At 41.3% G+C, this 17,146-nt stretch overlaps 1 protein-coding gene across 1 annotated transcript in view; it reads right to left on the bottom strand.

Annotated features, from left to right (window-relative positions):
- The window catches only part of LMBRD1 (LMBR1 domain containing 1), a 75,369-nt gene extending 60,519 nt beyond the window's left edge, over nucleotides 1-14,850 (bottom strand). Inside the window, exons 1-2 of the mRNA XM_084890403.1 lie at nucleotides 14,528-14,850; nucleotides 8,213-8,389 (exon numbers count right to left, since the gene is read on the bottom strand). Of these exons, the coding sequence (XP_084746529.1) occupies nucleotides 8,213-8,389; nucleotides 14,528-14,608 (258 nt within the window). The 5' untranslated portion in view covers nucleotides 14,609-14,850. The remainder of the gene's footprint in view (nucleotides 1-8,212; nucleotides 8,390-14,527) is intronic.
- Between the last annotated feature and the right edge of the window lie 2,296 nt (nucleotides 14,851-17,146).

Consider the following 17,146-nt stretch of genomic DNA (forward strand, 5'->3'; position numbering starts at 1 on the left):
ACGGGTGGGGGCTGGCTGGTTTGCCCTGAAGGGTGTACCGGATCAGGGTGGGGGTTCCCTTGGGGCATGGGGCGGCCTGGGCGAGGGACCTGTGGTGGTTTGCAGGCCAGCCATGCCCCCTGGTGACCCAAATGAAGGCCCTGGTATCTGGGATTCATTTACCTTCTACAATTGAAACTTTGTAGCCTTGAATGGAGGCCTAGGCCAGCCAGGGTATGAGGAAAGCTTGGCTTCCTCCATTACTGGGGAAACCCAAGCCTCCTGCTCACTCCGTGGCCGCAGTCATCCCATTTGTGTTAATTTGCATACTTGCTCCTGATTGGCTAGTGGGCGTGGCTTGTGGTGTAACAGAGTGATGGTTAATTTCCATATTACTCTTTTATTAGATAGGATACACTGAGTGGTCAGATTATTATGATCTCTGAACACATAATAATCTGGCCACTCAGTGAGTGAGTGAGAGAGAGAGAGAGTGAGTGAGTGAGAGAGAGAGAAAATATATATATGTGGCCTGGTGCATGAAATTTGTGCAAGGGGGGGTGGGGTTCTGTTCCTCAACCCGGCCTGCACCCTCTCCAATCTGAGACACCTCAAAGGATGTCCTACTGCTGGTTTACAGGGATCAGGCCTAAACCAACAGTCGGACATCCCTGTCAAAATCCAGGTCTGCCGGCTCCAGCCACTCACCTGCCTGCCTGCCTGCCTAATTGCCCCAACCACTCTGCCTGCTGGCCTGCTCACCCCCAATTGCCCCCCGCCACCAGCCTGTTTTCCCCCAAATGACCCCAACACCAGCCTAATCACCTCCACCGCCCCCCATGCCAGCCTGCTCACCCTCAACTGCCCCCTTTGCTGGCCTGCTCGCCCCCACCTTCCCTTTCCACTAGCTTGCTCGCTCCCAACTACCCCCCTTCTGGCCTGCTCATTCCAAACTGTCCCCTCCCCACCCCCGCTGTCCTGATCACCTCCAACTGACCCCCACTGATGGCCTCCTCACCCCCAACTGGCACCCCTGCTGGTCTCCCTACCCACAACGGCCCTGCCCCCCCACCAGCCTGATCACCCACAACTGCCTTCCCATCCTGGCCTGATCAACCCCTGGCGACCCAAGCTCCGAGCCCCTCCTTTTTTTCTTTTACTTATTTTTTCTAGGGCCTCCTTAAGCGGAGACCAGGGACAGCTGGAAGCAAGTATCTGGGATTTATTTTCTATAATTGAAACTTTGTAGCCCTGAGTGGAGGCCAATTAAAAAGATCTAAATAAATGGAAAGTCACATGTTCCCACACGAAAAGATTATAAATATTAAATCCCTCCTAATTAATCCATAAAACTATATAATGCCAATCAAAATACCAAATAGTGGGGGGAGGGTTGAAGGGAGCTTGACATACTGACTCTAAAAGTCATCTGAAAAACACAAGCAAGAGATGGGTAATTTTTTTAATAACACCAACAATGAAGAATTTACCTAGTTACTAAACTTTAAGAAAACATAAAAATCTATTATTATAGTAACCTTTCACTTAACCAAGTGGTAAATTTAAAACATTAATACTATCCAATAAAATGGCAAATGTGGAGGAAAAGCCATCTCCCACACAGCAATAGTAAGGAAGATAGTCTATAACCTAAATTCACATAAATCAGAACAGCTATAAGTACATAGATATGTTTTAGATATGAAGATCTCCTACTCGGTTGCTTGGCAACAAGGTAGCCCAAATGGGGCCCCCCCTTCCCACACTGTAGGAGGAGTGGCACCCAACTTCAATTATGCGACAAAGGGGCCCAAAGTTTCTAGGGTTTAGCAACTGAAATGTCCTAGTGCCCCATGAACAACTTACATATAAGCTCACACTTCTTGGAACCCAAGTCCATACTATTTACCTGCAAAGCCACTCTTCTACTTACCATATAAGAAGAGGCAGTCACCTCTCCTGAGATGTATGCACTTTGAGAAAGCTTGCCTCTTTACAAAATGTCAAGTATATAAGCATTTGTTTGCTTACTAATAATTATCCCTGTAAATTCCTGCCTGCACCAAGTAATGTTTATTGACTTTTCACCATGAGACCTTTACCCAACAATATTCAGAATAACACTATTTAAAATATTAAAAACAACAATAACAACATGCTGAAACTGGTTTGGCTCAGTGGATAGAGAGTTGGCCTGCAGACTGAAAGGTCCCAGGTTCGATTCCGGTCAAGGGCATGTACCTTGGTTGCGGGTACAACCCCAGAGGGGGGTGTGGTGGAGGCAGCTGATTGGTGTTTCTTTCTCATAGATGTTTGTAACTATCCCTCTCTCTTCCTCTCTGTAAAAAAATCAATAAAATATATTTTTTAAAAAATAACAACAAAACTGAAGACAATCTACATGCCTGGTAAAATGTAATACTGTACATTCATAACAGTTACGAATGTACATGGAATATCATACAGAGTTTAAAAACAATTAAACCTAAATAATCTGGCATAGCTGGACATCCATGAAGTAATTTTGAATACCGAGAAGCAGAACAAGTTGCAATGAACAGTGTTAATAGTCTTTGTCTAAAAAAGTACTGAAAGAGCCGAAACCGGTTTGGCTCAATGGATAGAGCGTCTGTTTGGGGACTGAAAGGACCCGGGTTCGATTCCGGTCAAGGGCATGTACCTTGGTTGCGGGCATATCCCCAGTAGGGGGTGTGCAAGAGGCAGCTGATCGATGACTCTCTCTCATCGATGTTTCTAACTCTGTATCTCTCTCCCTTTCTCAAAATCAATAAAATATATTTTTAAAAAATAAAAAAATAAAAAAAATAAAAAAGTACTGAAAGAAACACCCATACATATACAGAAAAATGGAAAGTGTAAGTAGTGCTCACCACATAGGAATGGAAAAGCACTGGGGAGAATTCTATGCAATGTGACTGAAATTTTTTTCACCCATGATTCAAGTATCTAAATGAATATGTACATAAACAAAGCTTCAGCTCTTAACAGCTGTGTCTCTTTAGTGATTGTTTATACATCAAAACAGAAGTTTTAAAAGATTTCTGAAACTTGAAGATTTTTGAAACAGGATAATTACATCTACCCTTACACAAACTCCCTACCAATTTCCAAGACACCCCCATGAGGTAACATACACACTGAGAATCTATTTAAAGCTAAACTTTAAAATTGAGTAAGACCACAACTTATGAGGGGGAGGGGGGGAGGGAGTATAGAGATTGAAGGTAATTTAAAGCCATAGATTCGCTGAAATTTAGTATTTTTTACTCTGCAGTGCTCTTTTGTTTAACCAAATCTTGTGCCAAAAAGAAACTAAGTGTTACTGTTACTATTTTAAAGCTAAAACTATGTGTAAAATATACAACATCACTCAAGAACTATTAGTGTATTTGGCTTTTATACACTGTCTTGCATCCAAGGTATCTGATGTACTGTCCAAAGAACTTAGTTTATGAAACCTTCCTTTTTCCACATTTCGAGAACTACTATGCCCTTGATACATTTTATAAATCACCCTCTCCCAGAGTGGAGACCAAAGGAACTTCAGAGTCATTTAAGACCCAAAGGAATGTGAAACAATCAAGAACTAATACTAAATAGAGAATATTAAAGAACATTTCAAAAGAAAGGAAAAGGGAATAAATACCATAGGAAAAAAGATGTAATGGGTCATATACATAAAATTCCCTTTCCCATTCTTCAGATGACATTTTGAAACACTTAGTCCAACCCAAAATGACATTTGAATCTCCTTAATTTTACTGATAACCTCACCTTAGACCAGTGTTCTCACTCAGAGGTGATTTTGTTCCCATGGGACATTTGGCAATGTCTGCAGATATGGGGTAGAGGGAGATCAATATGCTACTGGCATGTAATGGGGTGGAGGCAAGGATCTGCTAAACATCTATAACACACAGAAGAGTCTCACACAACAAGGAATTATCCAGCACAAAATATCAGAGGTTGAAAAATACTAACTTAGAGGTCTCTAAAATAATATGAAGCCAAAAGAACTTACTCAACTTACTACCAAATCTAACAGCTAAATTCAATCTGTATTCAATAGTTAATTCTTCCTTCTGCTAGGTGTCCATACCATTGACTAGCATAGCCAACATTTCACTGTTAGATACCACCCCCCTAAACTCCTTTGCCTTCTCAAAGACATTGCACCTACCAATAATAACCTCTCCTTCAAAAAGTTCTCCAACTCTACATAATACTTAAGTACCCAAACCCTACTAATTACCATTTAACAACAAAGAGGTCAATCCATTCTCAACCACCACAAATAAAAACACCTCCCCAGGCCTGACTCTACTCTCCTAAAGGACAAAACTCACCAAAAATTTGTCAGCATTCCCTATTACTACCTTCTCACCTCCCTGTCCACATTTAGCACACTCCAACCTGAAACCCCAATGCCTCACTGAACTTATTCTTCATGCTCTTTGGTTACCACTGACCAAAGCCAACAGTCACTTTTCTACCTTTCTCATTTAACTTTTCATCATTCGAAAAAGCTTTTATTATTTCTTCCTGAAACAAATTCTTCTGATTGTCATAGCCTCCCTCTGATTTTCTTCCTAACTCTTAGGTTACAGCCTTTCCCCTTTAGCTGGCCTCTACAAAATGAGCACTCTAATCCAGTGGTCGCCAATCAGTGGTCCTTGAGGTCCAAAAGGTTGGCGACGGCTGCATGGTCCAATGCTTCTCTGACTACTCACTCTCCCCGATTACTAGTCAGTCCATAGCTCTAAATAACATCCATATGCTCATGATTTCCAAATACTTCATTCCAACCCAAAAGTCTCCCTGAAGTTTCAACTCTCTACGTGACACTTCTACTTGAGTAAATATAACAGGAACTTGAAGTTAACTTACACTAAATACAACTAAATACAACTCTTTTTTTATACATTCATCTGCCCATGGCATGCATATGCCATTTGTTGCTTCAGGCTTCCCTATTTCTTTAAGGTATACAAAAACCTAGGCATCAGTGCTTCAATTTTGTTTTTCCTACACCCTCCATATCTAATTCATTAGCAAATCCAAGCAGTTCTATCTCAAAAATATATATCAATTTTAATCATTTTCTCTACTAACACCACTCAAATCCAATTCACCTTATCTTTTATCTTCATTAAATTCACACTGCAATTAGAAGAAAACCTAAACCATAACATGACTTAAAAGTGATAAGTAATCTGGTCCCCACCTTCTCTGGATCTCAGCTACCCTGTTTCCCCGAAAATAAGACATCCTCCAAAAATAAGACCTACTTACAGGTTTCCTTCTGAGTGAAATATAAGGCATCCCCCCGTAAATAAGGCCCCCCTAGGCTAAACATGAGAGATTTGGTCCACTGATTCTGAAAGAAATGGAGTCACAAGAAATTCACCAGGAAATTCAGGAATTGGATTGTTATGATGATGTTCCAGAAGATGATGACATGATTGTCATTGAATAAATGAGTAAATTCTTGATACTGTAGGATTCACAGTTTGTCTGGTTTGTGTTGACAACTACCGTACTACCGTACCGTATACAGGTAATAAATTTCCTTTATTTTCATTTAACAATAAAGGTGTACCGTATTCTTCTTCATGGAAAGATAAGACATCCCCTGAAAATAAGACCTAGCGCATCTTTGGGAGCAAAAATTAATATAAGACACTGTCTTATTTTCGGGGAAACAGGGTAGTACCAACCACAAGCCCCAACACCACACTTCACCCAAAAGACCAAACTCAGCCTGGCAAAAAGCCTCTTATCTACTGATCTGTCCTACCCCCTAAAGGCACTCCATCTGGCTCTTTTCGTGACTAGCTTCTCTCATTAAGGTCTCAGGTAACCTCAGCAGTCGGGCTTACCTAAGCAATTTGGCCTTCCAATTTTCCTATCTGAATTACCCATATCCATCTGTTATATTTCCTCATAGAATTATCACTATGAAGTTAGCTTGTTTTGCTGTTTACTGTTGGTCTGGTTTTACAGTAGGTAAGCTCCATGAGAGTAGCAGCCTCATTTGTTTGAATCATTAATCTCCAGCATTCACATTTATCAGGTACATAGTACAAGCTTAATAAATATTAAGTGAATGAATATATGTAGATGTAATGAAAAGTACAAAGTTCTCAAGCTACAACTATCACCATCTGAGAGTAGGATTGAAGCATTAGGAGAGAGTTCAGTCCTGACACTTAATTGGCCATAATGAGATTAATCACTTGGGGAAGGGAATAAGATATATTTTGGATATCAAAACATTAAATGACCCTGGCTGGTGTGGCTCAGTTGACTGGGCTTCATCTTGAGCACAGAAAAGTTGCAGTTTGGATTCCAGGTCAGGGCACATGCCCGGGTTGTGGGTTTTATCCCCAGTGAGAATGTGTACAGGAAACAATCAATCGATGTTTCTCTCTTTCCCTTCTTCTCTCTCTAAAATCAATAAAAACATATCTAAAAAAATAAAAAGTATTAAATATTTTGATACCACATCTTAACTACTAATTTTAATTTTACACAATGTATAAAATAGTATAAAATAAAGAATATGTGTTGACATTACAATCAATTTTTTTATTTTCTTTGATTAGTATACTTTGTGCAATACTATCCAAAGTTACTGGCCAACTATAAAAGACACTGTAATAATATACTTACAGCTATTCTTTTTTTTGTTTTGTTTTGAAAATTCAAGATGAAAACGTATTTCACAAAATCTAAACAAATCAAATATTCTAAATTCAAAATTCAAAATCTCTTCAAATAATAATTATATCAGGGATAATACTAAGCTATCGATACAGCTAAAGATCCTAGTGAACAGAGAGCTCTAGAACGAGTCTGCAGAGCTTCAAATCATAGCTACAGCACTTAGGAGCTATAGATAGCTTACATCATCTGTCCACTCCTCATTTTCTTGCCCATAAAAACATGGTCAATACTAGCTACCTCATACAGTTGTTAGTGAGATTACAGGCAGGATTAATATATGTTAACCATTTAGGACAGACACACAGTAAATATTCAACAGATTCTAGTTCATACAGTATCTGGCACATACTAAGTGCTCAATTAAATACCTGCTAAATGAATACCTATAGAAAGTAACTGTAATTTTTACAAAAATCAAAATATATCTAAATCTAGTTGAACCGGTTTGGCTCAGTGGATACAGCGTTAGCCTGCAAACTGAAGGATCCCAGGTTCGATTCCGGTCAAGGGCATGTACCTTGGTTGCAGGCACATCCCCAGTAGGGGGTGTGCAGGAGGCAGCTGATCTATGTTTCTCTCTCACTGATGTTTCTAACTCTCTATTTCTCTCCCTTCCTCTATGTAAAAAAATTAATAAAAAATATATTTAAAAATAAATAAAATAAATCTAACCATAAAAACAGTTTCAAATTATTTAAGCCTCGTTGGCCAAATTCAGGAACTTATTCTGAAACCATGCATTATTGAGATAACTGGAATAATATTTCATTCAAATATGTGTGTTAGACACTGGGCATACAACAATAAATAAGACCCAGTTCCTGCCACATAGAAGCTTATAATAACAAGAAACTGAAAGTAATCGGCATAGTAAAAAAGGAACTTAGAAATATTCCATTCTAAAACGCTTCATTTAAAAATAGGAACAACCTCCTGCCCCATCCTTACCCCCTCCCAGAAAAAAGGGAAATAAATTGAAGTTTTGAAAAGTTAACTGATTTAGCCAGAGATACACGCCAGATAGTTAAGAGCCCGAGATTAGATCTCAGGTCTTATAATTCCCAGCCTAGTGGTCTTTTCACTACACCACACCGACTAAAAGTACTCAATGTGAAATAGATTAGGATTCTGATCTGCCACTAACAAAAGCCCTTCTAAATTGTTTATTTAGTGCATTAATGCAAATCAAGTCAAATAAACTTCAAGCTATGAGAGGCACAAAAATAAAACCTACTACAACTGATATATTTTCAGGTTAACAAAAGACATTCTTCAAATTTGGAGGGTTGTCAAATTAATAATACTCTTAATTATTAAAATAATAGTCTATTTCTAGTCTTCCATGTTAGTAGTCACATTCTCAGCGCCTATGCTGCATTTCGATTCTCATTTATGCCAAAGACAATAATATATACTGGACTGCTAAATTTAAACACATACTTACCAAGAATTTGAAAGGAATAGAGTCATATAGTATAAAAATTACCTTAAATGTGCCATTTTGATTTTTCATGTAGGAAACCAGAAATATATCCACTGGTAGAAGTGCTGATGTGATAAGTGCAACTGCCAGAGAAAAAATTGCCGTTATGGTGGAGACAACTTCACTTTCCCGCTGACTTTGGTATTTACGAACATATATCCAACAGAACGCCAAAATAGCCTGAAATAGAACAAAAAAAAGTGTTTTGTTATTGTCCTATGTATTCTTCAAAACTGATTTTAACATGTGTTTGTTTCCAATGGGAAACTTTACATCAAGTAAAGGTTATTTTAGATGTGTAAAAAATTTAAGCCTGATAATTTTCCAAGCTTATTTCATGGATGCAGTACAACCTCACTTAGGAGCAAAGACATATACAAAGTAACATATACAAAGTAAAAGTTAATGATGACAGTGCTCATTTGCCTATATCCTCACAGAACACAGTACAATAATTAAAGGTTTCACACAATGTCACACTTATAACTAGCATTGAATACTTTTTCCCTAGAGAGCTCTCCAACCTAAAGGAGCTATCACTACATGTTCTAACCTACTGGAGCATCACAGAATATAACTTGAATTGAAATTAACTTCTATCCCATTATGACAGTTCAAGAGTACCATTCAGCCAAAGACTAATTGCCAATAATCACTATGCAACTGACACATTTTACTATAACTCAAATTTTAGAGAGCATTTAAAAAAAAAAAAAAGTGCACAATGAAAATAGATACATGTGCATTGCAAGGAACTTTCCAGTGAAAAAGTACACTCAGAGAGGTTCTGACATCTCTAATCAAGCAGGTACTCTTAATAGTTAGCAATGTCTTTCTACTGATTAACAGAGTAGAGGAATTCAGTCTCCTGATTCTCCAAACTTTAGGTAACATCGGAATCACCTGGAATACTTATTAAAGCACAGGCTGGCCCTGACTGGTTTGGCTCAGTGGATGGAGAGTTGGCCTGCGGACTGAGGGGGTCCCAGGTTTGATTCTGGTAGAGGGCACGTGCCTTGGTTGCGGGAATGTCCTGGGTGGGGCTGTGCAAGAGGCAGCTGATCGATGTTTCTCATCAATGTTTCTAACTCTCTATCCCTCTTCCTTCCTCTCTGTAAAAAATGAATAAAATATATTAAAAAAAAAAAAAAAAAAGTACAAGCTGCTCAGCCCCACTCCCAGAGTTTCAGATTCATGTGGTCTGAAATGGGGCCAGAAAATCTGCATTTGTAGCAACTTTCCAGGTGAGGCTGTGCTGGTCCAGAGATTACATTTGAAAACTTTTGCTCTATTCAATTATATGAGACTAGTGTCCCAGTGCACAAATTTGTGCATATTGAAAGGAAATTAATTAGAAGAAATATTTTAATATCGCTCTTCACCCTTTCTCTGTAATAGAAGTGCCAGGAAGAAAATTAGTAAAATATATATACATAAATATAATATATAAATTAAAAAAAAACTGATATAACAACAAATATTTTCTGTGAAATTTTTACTGTCAGAATCCCCGTTTATCATTAATTTTTTAAAAATATGCTGGGTATTCTGGAAAATTCATATCATTTGGACAAACTTTGCCTTTGCTACAACATCAAGTAAATTTTCCATCAGATAGTTTTTCATTGGAGAAATTTAGGGATAGGCAAAATTGACATGTAACAGTCATTCCACCATAACTTATATTCAATAATTGATCCTCAGTTACCTCATTTTTGCTATGAAGGCAGTTCCTACCAGTATTGGTAGTACTTGTCGATAAGTGTTCTTCAGACATATTCTGGTGACAATTTCGGCTTCAGAATGTCAACAAAAAATGTGACGTCATTACCTAGCACCCACAGCCACCATTTGTGGGCTGGGCTGGGGGCCGCATTTTGTGCCATGGCAGCATCGGCTGCGATTTGGTGGGCTATCAGCTGTGGTGGGAGCGCCTGTGTCCCACCTGGGGGAAGTCAAGTGTTGCTTTGTCGGCGCCAGGTCCACAGTGCCACTTCTCTGTGCGCATCAAGGCAATACTTGCAGTGAGCATCTGCCCCCTGATGGTCAGTGCGCATCATAGCAACCAATCAGGCAGTGGGGAGGACACTTGGCATATTAGCCTTTTATATATATAGATGTCATGTAAAATAGCATCTAAAAGAAACTAACATACAATTTGCAAACAATTATAAGGAAAGGTTTAAAGCAGTCCCCAACCCCTCCCAAGAGATCTGATTTAACTGGTCTGGGCTTTAGGATTTTTTAAAACTCCCAAGTTGTTTTTAATGAGCAGTCACGGATGAGAATCACAGCAACAGAGGTAGGAATGAGAACAGATGTTTGCTAAACTAATAAGCACACATATTGCCTGGGATTATGTTAAAATGCAGATTCTGACTTAGTAGAACTGGGGTCTTATGTGTGCATTTCTAACAAGTTCCAAGGTGCTGCCCTCACTTTTGAGTAACAAGAGAGAACTTGCTTTAAAGAAACGGAAATTGTCTTATACAGTAATGGGAAATATGAAAGATAGTGGAAGGCAAATTATTGAGGCTCTTGGGGGGACTAGATAGAAGGGCTTGATAGAAATTATCAGCTTAAGGAACCTGATTTAACAATTCCTTATGTGGTAAACGTTCTGCTTGCCCACAATTACAAAAGTTATTAATCCTAGTGTTCTGATTCTTTAGTAGATGACTGGCATCAGTGTGTTAAGTCCCCAGACCCCTGGTAGTCCTTTCTGAGGATTTGCAATTTCAAAATTATTCTTGTAACAATACTAAAATGTCATTTGCCTTTTCCACTATGTTGATATTTGCACGCATAGTGTATAACTCATGGCGGGGAAAACTGCTGAAAAAGTAAGCATGAGTATAGACAATGGCACCAAACTGCAACCAAGTGTGATGGCTGAGTCCAGGAAAGATGGATACCTGAATACTTAGGGGTTGGAAGCCAAACTAGGCACTTTTGGCAAGGAACGTCATTTTTACTTGAAAGCACAACTGACTATGGTTGTGCCAACTTGGATATTTGGCAGATTTTGTCAAAATAAACAAAGGGGACCTCTCACTTCCAAGAAAAGCAACTGACTATATTTGTTGCTGATCATCAAATTCAAGCTTTCAAATGAAAATTAGGATTTTGAAAAACTAGTATCCAAAACTGAGCTTTACTATTTCACAATACTTACTTCTGGGATTTCTTATGACAAGATCAGTGGTGATATTGAGAAGGAAAACCCCTATTTTGTAAAAACAAAAACAAAAAACTGGTGTTTGGAATTTTCTGCTGTTTTTTATATCATTCTAAAAATGTTTGCTTTGTAGTCTGCTTTAGCCTGTTCCAATGATGAAGATAAACTTAGCTGTATGACCTTGTAGGCCAAAGACTACCGTGTTTCCCCGAAAATAAGACATCCTCCGAAAATAAACCTACTTACAGGTTTCCTTCTGAGTGAAATATAGGGCATACCCCTATATTTCAAGGCCCCCCCTAGGCTAAACATGAGAGATTTGGTCCACTGATTCTGAAAGAAATGGAGTCACAAGAAATTCACCAGGAAATTCAGGAATTGGATTGTTATGATGATGTTCCAGAAGATGATGACATGACTGTCATTGAATAAATGAGTAAATTCTTGATACTGTAGGGATTCACAGTTTGTCTGGTTTGTGTTGACAACTACCGTACTACCGTACCGTATACAGGTAATAAATTTTCTTTTATTTTCATTTAACAATAAATGTGTACCGTATTCTTCCTCATGGAAAAATAAGACATCACCTGCAAATAAGACCTAGCGCATCTTTGGGAGCAAAAATTAATATAAGACACTGTCTTATTTTCGGGGAAACAGGGTAGATATGCTCATAATCTCAATGCCATGCCAGGTGCATTTTTTAATTGGCTAGAACTGTATTGTTTTCAAGGCCACCATCGAGATAACCACGAAGTGCACATAGGGCTGGCTCTTTAATAAAAAGGGAAGTTCTGCTTGTAGCCTTGCTTAGAATTTGAATTCATTTTCTCTAAGCCCATAGCACGATGAATAAAGTAAGTCTCTCCAAACTCTCCTCCTGCATTGTTTGATTGTTCGGGAACTCTGTAACAATATTAATGAATGTGAAATTTTTATATTATGTAATAAAATACACATATATCCATATTTGGGAGATCTGTATAACTCAGTGAACCAGTGTTTTCTAAATGACAAATGCATCATGTCATAAAACCATGCATGATGAAAAGACCCATTCAAAGTACAACATGGCCCAATGGGTGTTAATGAAACAAAATTAAAAGTTCATTGATAGGGTTTCAGATTCCTTATTGCAACTAACCTTTAATTCTACTACTGAGTTTTGATATGGTATTAAAGAACAAGGTCCACAATTACCTAAAAAATACTTCTCTGCCGAAACCGGTTTGGCTCAATGGATAGAGCATTGGCCTGTGGACTGAAAGGTTTGATTCCAGTCAAAGGCATGTACCTTGGTTGTGGGCACATCCCCAGTAGGGGCTGTGCAAGAGGCAGCTGATCCATGACTCTCTCTCATCGATATTTCTAACTATCTATCCCTCTCTTTTCCTCTCTGTAAAAAAATCAATAAAATATATTTAAAAAATTAAAAAATACTTCTTTGCTTCCAACTACGTATCACTAAAACTGGATTTTCTTCATATACTTCAACAAAAAGAAAACTTATCTCAAAGGACTGAATGCAGATGCAGACACGAAATTCCAGGTTTCTTCTAATGTAATAAACCAGGACTTTGAGAGAGTTGCAGAAAATTAAACAATGGCCCTTATTACTAAGTTTTTTCTACTTCAACATCCAGTTTCAAATTCCCAATTCCCTTCTCATTTTATTTTGTTTCTACTGTAAAATCAACATAAATGCCTTCCCTTCGTTACCTATGCAAAGTCTACCTCAATTATACTTTCTTCCAATATTGTTCTCTAGTCCCTGACGTCCTATTCTATAAAGTCATACTTTGATTTTCAGTACTTAAAATACCTGTTTCAAGCATTTTGTTTCCCTACCTATCTTCAGATTTTCTAAGAGGCCACAATTTCTTTTGTTTGCATCCTCCTACAAATGACAGCAAAACTACTACCTGTGAAATGTTTATTCACTGATAACAGCCAAGATAGTCCCACTAGACTTCGATACTGGTTACTTGCTTGTTTTTCTTCTAAACCTACTGAATAGGAAAAGCCCAGTGAACTCCCCAAGAACAGGACTGGATGGGCTAGGGAAACCACAGACAAGCTTTAGGTTTCCATTTCCTTCACCAAGAGGAGGAAAGCATAAAGCATGTTCCCATGTAAAGGCAGTAGTATTTCCTGCCAAAGCAAAGATATAGCAAGAGAAACCTTTCTTTAAGTTTTCACTTTTACTTTTGTTTTTGGTAGGGTTTCTGGTAGCGTTGCAACATTTACTGGCAAAGCATAGTTCCATAGATGGTAGACTCCGTGTGGCATCTAAGAAGGAAAATCAAACGCCTGGATTTCCAGAAGTGAAGATAACCACTATTTGGTTTGATTTTTGTTTTTATTTGTTTTCATCATGCCAAGTGGCTAAAATACCTCGGGGCTGAAGCAACAGCAGGGCTGAAGGAAAACAATGAATGTGAAAGGGGAAGGGTGAAAAGGGGTAGTTCAAATGGGTGATAACATACACACACTGATTCTGAGAACAGAGAGGGTTACAGCCTGCCCCACACAGGTTTCTTCCTACAGACAGACTCCAAAGGAACCCTCAAGCCAGAACGAAGGAACACTCAAGTCATCAAGACGGAGTCGCACAATGGGCTGCGCAGGTTGGCGGCTCCATGACCCCAAGGGAGAGGGAACCGGCGCCGAGAGCAGCAGACAGGCCCTGCTCCGGGTCTGCCACACGGGGCCACAGAAGTTGCAAATGTCAGGCCCAGCTGCCCCACCACCCGGGGCTCCCGTCCCTCCCCCCGGGTACCAGAGGGCCCCCCCCTCCCCCACCCCGAGCGTCTCCTCCGCCCCCAAACCCCAGCCGCCCAGGGCCCAGGGCAGGAGTTTCGGGGAAGGAAACCTGCCATATGAGGCTGTATCTCCAGGAACCAGACAGCGGGAGCGGCCGGGAATCAGTGTCCCGTCCCCCAGCCCCAGCGCCGCCCCAGCCCCGGCTCCGAGGAGCCCCCCCAAACCCCGCCCGGACCCCCCAGTCCCAGGCACAGGCTCGGCGGGGCGAAGAGCGTCTCCGGCGCCCCGGGAGGCCCGCGGCAGGACCGGCCCGCCCCTCCCTCCCGCCCCGCCACAGATGTAAACACCGGGAACACTCCAAGCGCCTCCCCTACCAGAAGTAAGAGGCCGAAGATGCACCAGCCGATCACCAGCTCCGCCGAGGCCGCGCCCGCTGCCGCCGCCGCCGCCGCCATCTTCGCCTCCGGCCCGGAAGGCTGCGGGCCCGGGCGGTGGGGAAAGGGGAGGGGAATTGGGGGGAGGGGGAGGGGGAGAGTGCGAGGGACGCGGCGCCCGCCCGCGCACCCCAAAGGTTAAAGGGACGGAGTGGGTGGAGCCAGTGGTTGCCAAGGAGACCAGCCCATCGGCGTCCCTTGGCGACTGGTCGGGCGGGGGGCGGAGCGGCCAGGACCGCTCGGGGCTGACGCGCGCGCGCGCGGGGGGGACGCCGTGACGTCACCTCTACGTCATCCGTACGTCACCGCGCCGTCGGCTTCCGAGGTGACGCGCGGGTCTCAGCGAGGATGTCTCTCGGTGAGGATGCCTCGCAACGATGCAAGCTTTTGGGAAATGCTACTGGATTCGGCTAAACCGGTGGAGTGGAAAAGCCAGGGAACGCCAGGAGGGCTGCACTGGCTGTGTCTGGAGATTCAAGCCGACGTTAGGTGTTTCCTCTTCCTCTCCAGAGGAAGTTCATCCCTGGGGTCCAGGGTGAAAGTGGGTAGCAGAACTCCTCACCGGGGTCCAGGAAAAGGCTGGCTCTGAAGACACAAAGTTTACCACCTGCCCAGTTGACTTTCTAATTTGCTGGCATTGGAGCCTGGCCCGAGAAAATGCTTTGCTGGAGACTGTTACGGGATATTATGGTCTTCCTATTTATCTCTGTAACGTGTGTGTGTGTGAATTTCCATGGGGACGTCATATCCCAAAGATGTTTGAGTTTGTAAACATATAATAGAATTGCGGGTGTTTGTAATATTTTTTTTAATATATTTTATTGATTTTTCACAGAGAGGAAGGGAGAGGGATAGAGAGCTAGAAACATCAATGGGAGAGAAACATCGATCAGCTGCCTCCTGCACACCTCCTACTGGGGATGTGCCTGCAACCAAGGTACATGCCCTTGACCGGAATCTAACCCGGGACCTTTCAGTCCACAGGCCGGCGCTCTATCCACTGAGCCAAACCAGTTCGGCCGGCGCTTGTAATATTAGTAGGAGAACAAAACAGACACTGCCATGGGTCCATAATGAAGCCGAGGGAAATAGTTCCTGGGAAGGCCCTCCTGGTTGGATCCACTGGAGTGGAGGTACATATTTAACCACTGCATTCAACAAACATAATTGTAATGGAATAAAAACACAACTTCATGAGTGAATCCCACCACCTCTTCATAATAAGTTATCCCCTACCTAGGACCTGTTTCAGGCAGAAATCGGATAGTAGGGAAGAAGTGAAGTGGTCTCCCTTCTAGGACAAAGTGAGGAAAAAGGGGGAGGGGAAAAGAATAGGCCGTTTTAACATGAATTGGTACCATCATACTGTGGACCTGCAAATGTTTGAACCTGATTCTTCTGTGGGATATTCACTGCTCTGGAGACCTCTCTCTTATAGTTACCTGAAAGTGAAGAGAGACATCTCTATTCTAGGTAGTCATTTAGAATTCTTTCTCCAGCTGCAGGACATACTGTGGTTCTTACTTCTGCCTCTATCATCTAAGGTCTCCCAATCCTCTCCTAATCTTGGGTTAGAGGAAAGGTCTAACCCAGGCCAGTTTTTCCATTCCCCCACATGATGAAAATCTTTTCTATCAGAAATCATCAGACATAACCTTGCACCAAAAAACTTTGGAAATACAAGCCAATCCCAATGTAACTGCATTCTCCCAGGTGTACCATCAAAGCCATCAGCCCATCTTTGATATCCCTGAGGAAGTCAGCATATTGATAAAGTTGGAGGGTAGGACTTGAATTTTGGGAGAGGTTCAACATCTTGCTGCAAATGCTGAGTGTGGCTCACTCACAGAGGTACCCAGAGCTGACATAAAAACCTGTGCTGAGGAGTATATGGTACAAAAGGGTGTAGATTAGCTTCTTCCCATCTTCCTCCTCTTTCCCCATTAAACTCACCCTTCAGTGAACTGACAGAACCATCCTATCCATGTGCTTGTGTTCCTGTGGAGGGCTAAGGAAAGATGAAACAACCTCTATTGGAGGAGGCCTTCCTGGGAATTCTCTTGGCCTAGACTACAAACACATAGACAGCAGGACACTGGGTGCAGCCCTAATTGGGAAACAGACCAGGCAGTGATGACCTACAGAAAGGTCACCTTAACACCAAAACCAAAAATTATAAAGGAAAAAAGAAAAGTACAATGAGCACAGATGCCAAAATTCTCAACAAATAGTTTATGAACTAAGGACAATCACTTTCTCACTCCCTAAGCCCAGTTGCACTCAAGAGGTTACCTTCCATGAGCTTGGGGATGAGGGGAGTGTGGTAGGGAAACAAGAGGCCTGAGAATGGTTTCTCATTTCCTCGTATGAGGGGCTATTGGAAAACCAAAGAGAGGAGTATGATCAAATAACATACCCTGGGAGGTTAAAGGAAAAGAGTGGGCTAGAAGAAAAAATTATGTCAATGGGACACAAAAGAAATAAAGAGAATAAAGAAAGGAAGTAGAACTGGAGAGTAGAAGGGAGGATGAGTCAGGAACACATAAGGATCAGGGCCTA

Source organism: Pipistrellus hanaki (genome assembly GCF_964339955.1).
Source record: "Pipistrellus hanaki genome assembly, chromosome: 7".
Taxonomy (NCBI): Eukaryota; Metazoa; Chordata; class Mammalia; order Chiroptera; family Vespertilionidae; genus Pipistrellus; species Pipistrellus hanaki.